The 9916-nt window shown below is 45.3% G+C and overlaps 1 protein-coding gene across 7 annotated transcripts in view; it reads left to right on the top strand.

Moving 5' to 3' along the window:
- LOC111874244 (calpain-A) overlaps nucleotides 1-9916 on the top strand; it is a 218810-nt gene that overhangs the window by 98697 nt on the left and 110197 nt on the right. Inside the window, exon 1 of one of the 7 annotated variants that reach the window (XM_023869587.2) lies at nucleotides 1326-1636. The exons of the other annotated variants lie outside the window; for them this stretch is intronic. Within the exon in view, the coding sequence (XP_023725355.1) occupies nucleotides 1601-1636 (36 nt within the window). The 5' untranslated portion in view covers nucleotides 1326-1600. Of the gene's footprint in view, nucleotides 1-1325; nucleotides 1637-9916 lie in introns of those variants that run through there. 7 annotated transcript variants of the gene reach the window in all.

Below are 9916 nucleotides of genomic sequence, written 5' to 3' on the forward strand. Positions count from 1 at the left end.
ACTAGTGCCGAGGTCAATAAAACGTGGATCTATACATCCACTTCCCCATACGCCTTCGTGGTGTAATGCTTAATTAAGTACGGTGACAGCTTCATCCTACCGCCTCTGTGGTTTAATAGTCAGAATTCCTGGCTACAGATCCCAGGTTCGATTCCCGGCGCTACCAGATTTTCTGAGAAGTAGTGGGTCTGGAACCGTGTCCACTCAGCCAAGTGAGGATAATGAGGAGCTATTTCAAAGAAATAGCGGCTCCGGTCTAGAAAACCGAGATTAACGGCCGTGGGGATCCGTTGCTATGACCACGCTCTATCCGCTGAAGTTGGCACCAACTTCGCCGACAAGCAGCCTTCGCTCGGTCGGTATAGTTCGCTTGCGGACTACAGGCCACGGAGTATATCTTTTGTTTGACAGCTTCATCCTTATTGTACGTTAAAATTAGTAGAATATGGTAACTTCCTAAGATGAAGGGAGAATCTGCATCACTGTTAATGGTGACACATGAGATGTGTTAAGACACAGACTGCCTCTCTCGTTTCCATGCACTCCGTAGATTCCGAACGAAGTATAGTACCAGTCTAACTGGGCACAGGCAGATTTCGCTGTGACGATACCGTATGCTACGGTCGAATGAATACTACGAATGCTTCGTATTATGGAGGTACCGTGTTCAAATCTCGGCGCTGAGACTGGCTATCATGCTCGGGGTTTTCGGTCCGTCCAGGCAGATTTCGGGATTGTCTCAAATAATGCCACGAGCGCTTCCTTCTACAGGCATTACAATTGTTTCCTCCTAATGGTTCTGCTACTCGATACAGTGTTGTTATAGGTACTCATGGGATTGTGAAATAACTCATAAAGAAATAAATGACCGAATTCCTGATGACTCGTAACACATTCTGTGTAGGCCTAAAATTTACTAACGTCTTCAGACACTCTAACAACAATTCGATGCAATTTTCAACTTGGGCCATAAAATTTTTAGTCTGCGTGATTCCACTGGCGAATGGAGAAATTACATAACGAGGAACTTCGTGATATCAAATGGTACAAGTAAGCAAGAGGATGGGAATGACATAGTGCACGAAAGGGAAACAAGAAATACATAAGTGGTATCGAAGTGGAGCTTCATAGAATAGGCAGTTTTGCAAACCAAAGGATGACAAAATTTTAAGGCATGACTGGGTTGGAGTTTGGCCTACTGAGGCAACTTTTTGGTAGACTTAGTGCATATTCTGCTGAGTGTTTCATACACAAGCAGTCGCGTTGAATGTGTTGAGTGTACCAGCGCGGGTGAAACTGGCGATACGTATCGTTGTTTAAAAGTCTGACACTGTCATATGGGCTCTCTCTCTCGGCTCATTCGTACATGTATAAATTCATCCATCCATACATAAATTCTTTCATTTTTTCATTACTTGATGTGTCCTTATATTCATTCACTCATTTTATTGCTAGTAATGGCCCTGTAGGTTTCGCTAATCGATCTATTGAATGTCCGCGGTTCAGGGGCAGCGACCAGTTGTTTTAGTGAAACAAGTGAAGTGTCACATGCGTTTGAAAGTCAAATCCCGGCACAGAGAGACACACTAGATCCCTCGCCATGCCATATCGACACGAGAATTTCACCGTCTATCACGTGAGTATGTGACCATAAGGAAATAGCATACTGGATAGTTCCAAGGGCACTATTAAAACGGTATTTTAGCCTACTTTCATCATCATCATCATCATCATCATCAGTGGCAAAACAGTCCTATTTTTAGCCATAGCCTTCCTTGGAAATCTGTTCAGACTAGTCTGAATTAGACCACTCGGCGTTCACTTTGGATTTCGCAACAGTAAATTTTTTTACAGAGCAAGCTCTTCAACCTTGCGTTGAATCCCCAGCGTGGAGGGCCAGGTTTCTTTTTTATGTTCCCCAATGACAGAGTGGCCCATTTACAACCCCCAGGCACCGGGTACCCTTTTCGTCGCCTAATAACTCTCAGCGCTACGGTGGAGGTATGCTAACCCGTCGCACACGGGAAGTAGCCGACTTTCCCTGTTTTGAAAAATGAAAATAGGCGTATGCGATCAACCTGCTGTCTGTATGCCCTCACCTGTAAACTTATGAATGGCTGACCCAATCCATATGAACTTTGGTATGTATATCATGACACGTCAACCCATCTCAACGGCGTATTTCTTTAATCCCTCCCATCAGTCTCTGTGTCTGTATGTGTATCCCCCTATCGTTGCTAGGCAACGGCTCGTTAAAAACGTTACCGCTGCAACGGATACACTGGCAACAATAGAATAATTGTTGGAAGCGTCGTCTTCCATGCGGTCCATGTCGTATAGGAGAGCCCGTGGGTCTGTGTAACCCCCTATCGTTGCTAGGCAGTGGCTCCATAAACATGTACCCGCTACAACGAGGAATTGTTGGAGGTGTCTTTTTTTCTGTGCGGTCCATGTCGTGTCAAAGGAAAGTAGGCGATTAGTTCTTCCCGGAACTACTTGTTGGGAAATATTTCGCTGTTTATACAGTTCTCCTTTTCTTTTGTTAGGTAATTAATTATATGAAGGACCGTACAGAATGTCTGGATGTATGCTTCGGATTGGAGGGGGTGAAGGATATATGTACATTTCAGTGGGAAAATGTTTGCAATACAGAGAGCAAGACGGTAGGATCGGCTGTGACTAGAATGTGAAAGCCATTGGGCTCTGGAGCTGACAGTTTCCAGTGTATATCACGCACTCTTTGTTATGCGTTAAAGCTGCCAGTGCGTGATGCTGACCTGTCACTTCCATCTAGTGCGAGGCTACAATGCGTCGAGCACTGCCTCTACCTTGTACATAGGGACTATAATCGCAAGGGTTCAATTGAAAGAAAATCTCTGGTCTTGAGCCTCAAGGGGCTTAGCACCAAGACGTACTGATTGGCGGTAAACCGTTAGGGCTGGAACACACAGCGACATCGGTTGTACGGAAAAATGTACGATTTTTTTTTTCTTTTGCCGTACGACCTCCTTTTCACACTAGAGCGACCAAATACATTCTTTGCTCTCCGACTGTCGTACGGTAGATTTCACATGTCGTCACGTATGTAAGCTAAGACTACACTTTATATTCTACTACTTGATGCGACAAGAACCGTACGGACGTCGTACGGCCGATGTCTCTGTGTGTGTTCCAGCCCTTAGTCGTACGGTAACTTGACTGTAAAGTAGTAAGTGAACACCACCACGTAGCCGTGAATAAATTCAGTATAAATCTAAACCTCGTGCCAGTTAATAACACGTGACATTATTAATATTCTCCATAATTTTCGGGTCCGTGGTCTAGTGGTCAGAGTTCCTGGCTAGAGATGCAGAAGACCTGGTTCGATTTTCGGCGCTAGCAGATTTTTTGAGAAGTAATGGGTCTGGAACGGGGTCCACTCAGCCTCTTGAGGATAATTGAGGAGCAGCTTCAAGGAAATAGCGGCTCCGGTCTAGAAAACCGAAATTAACGGCCGTGGGGATTCTTTGCGCTGACACGGGACACCTAGAGTCCCCTAAAGTTGTATCTTCACCGACAAGCGGTTTTCTCTCGGTCGGTATAGTGCGCTTGCGAACTAGAAACAACGGAATTTTAACACTCATATGTCATGTTTGATCTTTCCGTGTGCCGTTTGTCCCAGTCAGTAAGGCTGTAAGTTCGGCTGTCCGGAGTAACCTTTCTGGTAAGTAGTTGGGGTCGTGGCTCTGCCATAGCTTATGCTAGTCGCTAGCTTACCACCACTGCGGCCCGGGTTCGAGCCCAGGTCAGGTCATGTCATGTGGAATATTTGGTGGACAGAGTGGCACTGGTGCAGGTTTTCTCCCAGTATTTAGGTTTCCCCTCCCAATTCTCATTCCATCTACTGCTCCTCACTCATCATCTGTCATGCGGGGCTGGCACAGTAGGCTAAATAGTGGTCGTGGTCCCAAATGGACTCACCCCACGCCAAGGGGGGAAAAAAAGAAAAAGTGGTCGGTGTTGACTGATGTAGCACACTGTGGTGGTCGAAGGCAAGGACCGGTGTAGTTTTTTTTTTGAGATCCCCATTTATTTGCAATCTGTATGAATACATTTAGCAAATTGTTGTGAGTTGTGTGAAATGACGTGTGGAGGGGAGCTCATTAGTTCCCCTCCGTATATGAATAGGTTGGGGCCTGGTGGGAGAAGGGGAGAAACTTAAGCTAAACTTAAAACTAAACTACCAACTAAGATTATATTTTGAATCTGGTGATCAGATCGATTGGCTGGTGTCGTTTGAGGTGGTTGAAGTAGTTGAGCTGCAAGTTCGTTGGGGTGTGTATGTAGTCGAGCTCTATATGGGGAGCTCCATTGAGTGATCTCTTCCTTGATTGTGTTGATTTGAAGATCACGCCTGATGATCGTATGTGGGACGTAACATGGCGCGTTGGTTATTAGGCGCAGTACATTTGATTGGAAGCGTTCCAGTATTTCTATGTTGGATTTGGATGCTGTCCCCCAGAGTTGTAATCCGTAGGTCCAGATGGGCTTGAGGATGACCTTGTATGCAAGAAGTTTGTTGTGTATTGAGAGACTGGACTTTCGGCCTATAAGCCAGTACATTTTGGAAAGTGTGAGACCAAGTTGTTTTCTTTTGGTAAAGATATGCTTGTGCCAAGTGAGGCGTTTGTCCAGATGTAGACCGAGGTACTTGACATCATCTAATTGTGGGAGATCCTCATTGTTGATATTGACCTTGGGACAAGTTTGACTTCGGGTGGTGAATGTGACGTGTGTTGACTTCATGCTGTTGACTTTTAGGCGCCATTTGGTTAGCCACTCATGGATTGCTTGTAGGTTGTTTTGCAGTTTTTGTGAGGCTACAGTTGGATTGGGGTCTGACGCTAGGATCGCAGTGTCATCTGCGAAGGTGGCAGTGATGGAGTCATGGGATGTTGGTAGGTCCGCGGTGAAAAGGAGGTAGAGCAGTGGGCCAAGTACACTCCCTTGGGGCACTCCTGCATTGATGGGGTGGAGGTTAGTATAAGATTCTTCTATTTTGACTTGGAAGAATCTGTTGTGTAAATAGGATTTGAGGATGAGATAGTAGTTGAGTGGAAGGGACTGTCGGAGCTTATAAAGAAGTCCTGGGTGCCATACTTTATCAAAGGCTTGCGAGATGTCGAGAAAAGCCGCAGAGCAGTATTCCTTGGCTTCCAGTGCTTCGTTGATTTTGTGAACTAATCGGTGTGTTTGGTGAATCGTGGAGTGCCGTTGGCGGAATCCAAACTGGTGGTTAGGTAGCAAGCTGTTTGTTTCGACTATTGGAAGGAGGCGACTTAGGAGAAGTTTCTCATAGACTTTGGATAGGATGGGTAATAGGCTAATTGGTCGATAGGAGGTGAGTTCGTTAGGGGGTTTCCCCGGTTTTAGGAGAAGGATGATCTTTGCTACTTTCCACTGAGCGGGGAAGTAGCCAGTGAGGAGAGAGGCGTTAAAGATTTGGGTGAGATACTGTATTCCAACAGGAGGTAGTTCTTTTAGCATTTTCCCCGTGATAAGGTCGTATCCTGGGGAGGTAGAGGACTTGAGGCCTTTGATGATGGAGTTGACTTCTGATTTGCGAAAGCGGATGGGGGGGAGTTCGAGTTGATGCGGCTCTTCTAGGTGGTGGGTGAGTGCTTCTTCGTCTTCTGGTGGGTTTGTAGTTGGATGTGGCTGGAATACGGCCGTTAGATGGTTTGCGAAGGCCTCCGCTTTTTCCTTGCTGGTCTTGGCCCATGATCCTGATGGAATCCGAAGTGGATAGGAGGAAATTGGGATTTGTTTAGCTTTCCTGGCCGCTTTCCACAGAGAGTAATTGGTTGATGCCGATGGGGAGAGGTTGAGCAGAAAGTCTTGAAAACTTGAGTTGTTATAGTCTGTGAGGAGTTGCTTGAGTTCCCGTGTGGCGGCGTTGAATAGACGTTTGCTCTCCGGTGTCCGTAGGCGGTGCCAGTTCCTCCGGAGTCTCCTTTTGTTTTGTAGCTTTTGGGTGATCAGTATTGGGCAAGTCTTGATTTGGTGAGGGGTGGGGTTCTCTGGTGTTGAGCTCCAGCCTGCCCATTGAATAGAGTCATTGAAGATCTTGATGGCCGATTCTATATCAGAGTCGGTTTTGAGTGGGACCTTTAGTGGAAGCTTGTTGTTGAGGAGGTGACGAAATGCGTCCCAATCTGTCTTGCTGTTGCAGATTCTGGGAGGTGGTACTCGTGGTATGGCTTGGGTAGCAAGAGCGATGAGTACCGGGGAATGATCGGAGGAGAGTTCAAGACAGGATTTTGCGACAGCAAAGTTGGTTGGGATGCCCTTAGTGACACAGAAGTCGATGAGGTCTGGTAGTTTTTTCCTGTCAGTGGGCCAATGGGTGGGTTCTCCGGAGGACAGGTGGTGGAGATGATTGTCTTCCATTGTTTTGAGGAGGACACGTCCTCTGGGTGATATTATCCGGGAGCCCCAGTTGGTGTGTTTGGCGTTATAGTCGCCTCCAGCTATGAATCTGTGTCCAATGGATTGGAAAAAGTCTTCTAATTGCTTTTGGTGGATAGTTTGATTTGGGGGAAGGTATATTGCCGCGAGTGTCAGGGGACCGGTTGTGTCTTTTAGGGTCACACTGGTGGATTGGAGGAAGGTTTGGTTGTAAGGATTTAGTAGATGGTGCTGAATGGAGTTTTTTATAATTATGGCTGTCCCACCCCGAGCTGTTCCATTTGGATAGTTGGAGTGATGAACTGTGTATTGGGGGATGCGGAAGTGGCTTTTTTTCGGTGAAATGAGTCTCGGAGATGAAAATGGCGTCAATATCATGGGTGTGGAGAAAAATTTTGAGCTCATCCCTGTGTTGGGAGAGGCCATTGGCGTTCTATATGGAAAGCTGCAACAATTTGGTCATTAATGGAGCTTGGTTAGAACCGTTGTGAGAAGGGATAATAGGGATCCCAATTGGTCGAAGAGGGCCTTCATCATAGTTTTGAGTTCAGAGATTTCCCCATTTTGTTGCTGTTGGGGGGATTGGTGGGGAAAAGAATGGGGTGGTGAGGGAATGGATTTGGGATGTTCGCTTGTGCGGGGAGAGTAAGAGGAATTCCCTTTGGTGTTCTGCGCATAGGTTAGGTTTCTTTGGGTGGGTAAGGTTTGCTTGAGGTTGGTTGGGGGAGTATAGATTTTGGGATGGAGTGGTGGGTATGTCTTCTGCTGGAGGTCCTTGTAAACCATACAGCCCTTATAATTGGCGGGGTGATTCCCACCGCAAAGGACACAGCGGACATCACTGGATTTTTCCTTTCGGAGACATTGAGTGGTGGAGTGAGAGCCGGCGCATTTAACACACCTTGGTTTGAGATGACAGTAATTTTTAGTGTGGCCGTACCTTTGGCAGTTGGCGCATTGGGGTATGGTTCTTGTTTGTTTGGGGGGTTCGAACTTAACCTTGCATTGTTGTAGGTATTCCACATTAAAGATTTCTTTGTTGACGTAGTGTAACGTGTGTCCTTGAAGACTGCTTTTGTAGAATGTGTGTGCTTGCAGGCAAAACTGACGCACTGATGTAATGTAATATGTATGTACTTAAAGGTAGCAATGGCTCGGTTGTTGTGTGATAGGCTGATGATGTAATGCTCGTATGTAGGATTTTTAATGTCGGAAAATGTGACCCCCCCCCGGCGGTTCGAGGCCTGCACTAATCGGGATCGTTGACGTTACAAGAATTATTTAAAATGTAATTGTATCCAAGCACAATTTTGGGAAGTCGGAAAGTCGGGAAGTCGGTGAGATCTAATCCAGGCACTTTCGTTGAAAGCAGCTGCAGCTGGCAGACAGCAATACAGGTGGGCCAAATGTGCCCGATTTCTTTTTAATAATCCAGCAGTAGCATTAATTATGGGGTGTCGCGGTGTCACAAAGTTTGAGGGCCACTGCGTGGAGTAATGAAGAGAAAGGATGTGTTTAAATGTGTATGTGGAGATGAGGTGTAATGCGAACAAGATCACACACCCACACGCACTACCAATGCAGTGTCAGGGCCCCTCTCTCTGAGATAGCTTGGGGAAGAGGAATTGTAGGGACATCACCGCTGTAACACCTGAGTATTCGGCAAACGGTAAGAAAGCAGCGCAGGAGCCCCTCGCTCACCAGCCAGTTATCAGTAATGCAGAGATGATAATGGCCAGCAGAGTGAATAACTCGTGTTCCTCCTAAAAGCAAACAACAGACTTTTCAGAATTAGGACTGTTCATTGTCTATTGATCTTTATTAGGTGTGAGGGAGTAGATTAAATTCAGCTAGTCTAGGATAGAGCTTTTGCGAAATCGGTAATGAATCTGCTGACTGCATAAAAGGCTGGGAATTTCTTGACAATAGCTCAGCGATTGGAATTATTGTCTCAAGAGGAGTTGCTGTATGTGATTAATAACCTGTATTTATAGAAGTGTATAGACCCTGTGTGAGGTGTGCAATGTATGTATATGAAGAGATGCTTAGCAAGAGACAGCGATTGGTGTGGGGCACTCGGTGGCTTCACAACTCTTTCCTTAGTAGTAACTTCAGGTGTGCACCCAATGCGTATGAACAGATTCTTAGCAGGAGACAGGCATTGATGTGGGACGCGTGCTGGGTCTAAGGGGGTACTCGGTGACTTTCACAGCTCTTTCCCTATGGCACTAATTTGAACCAAACTTTCGCAATATATTATTTCTTCCTTACAATGAAAATTACTAGATTTGGAAGGAATTTGTTACTTGTAGTTCTTGAAAATGGTTACTTTTAAAATGCATACTCTTGATCCCGTTCTTTGTCTCATAAATTTGGTCAACATACATTTTGCGTCTTGTGCAGAATGGTCAGGAAAATAATGCCAAATACCAGTCTTCTGATATTCCTACTAGTTTTAAAAATATCGTACTCTGAAAACCATTATATCAGATTTATTTAAATTTCACTGTAAAACACGAATTATATTTTAAAAGGGTATCAACTCCGTTCACTGTGACTGATAAATGTTTTTCTCCTTTTTAATCTTTCATCCTTGACATGTTTCGGTCTAAGAGACCATCTTCACAAGGACATATAAATACAGGCGGAAACTACTATTACAATGTGATTGGTCAATATCAATACATACATACAATATCGTTACAATGCCATGAATATAAAATCTGACCCTTTAACAATTACAGTGATGTGCATGAATATATTGAGATATTTATAAATTATTATAATTAGTTTGTTTACAAGTTTGGTTTAATATATACAGGGTGTCCCAGGAGGAATGTGCCAAACTCCGGTAGGGTGTTCCTTATGTTAAAGTATGCCGATATAACCCAAAACACCTATGTCCACAATTGAACGGTTACGGAGATAATGGCCCGAGAAAAGTGTGGTCTTCTGGCGGGTCCACGCACTATACCTGTCAGCTGAGACGTCTTATCTACGTTTGTCCTTGAGTGTGGTGATTCACACTAGCCGTAAGCTCCCTTCAGTATACGTTGAGGCCGGGTCGTGAATGGGTGGTAGGTTAATTGTGCGGAGTTGCTGAAATGCCTCTTGTGTTTTCTCACGTGGAATATTGTGATGTGGATTTTGCGGTGGCAATGCACATGCTGCTGTTGAAGAATACCAAAGGCGTTTTCCCGATCGAAGGATTCCATCTCAATGTGTATTTACGCGAATTCACCAGACATGGCGTGATACTGGTTCTCTTCCGAGTGTTTCTGTGCACTCTGAAAGGGAGGATGTACGAATGATAAACACACGAGAGAACATTCTTGAGATGGTTCAGAGAAATCCGCGTCTGTCCACTCGTAGAATGGCCTCTCGCATCGGCGTATCACGTATGCAGGTGTGGCGAACTTTACATGATGAAGAGTTGTATCCTTACCATGATCAAAGGGTACAGCATTTG

The sequence above is a fragment of the Cryptotermes secundus genome, unplaced genomic scaffold, assembly GCF_002891405.2.
Source record: "Cryptotermes secundus unplaced genomic scaffold, Csec_1.0 scaffold1171, whole genome shotgun sequence".
Classification (NCBI taxonomy): domain Eukaryota; kingdom Metazoa; phylum Arthropoda; class Insecta; order Blattodea; family Kalotermitidae; genus Cryptotermes; species Cryptotermes secundus.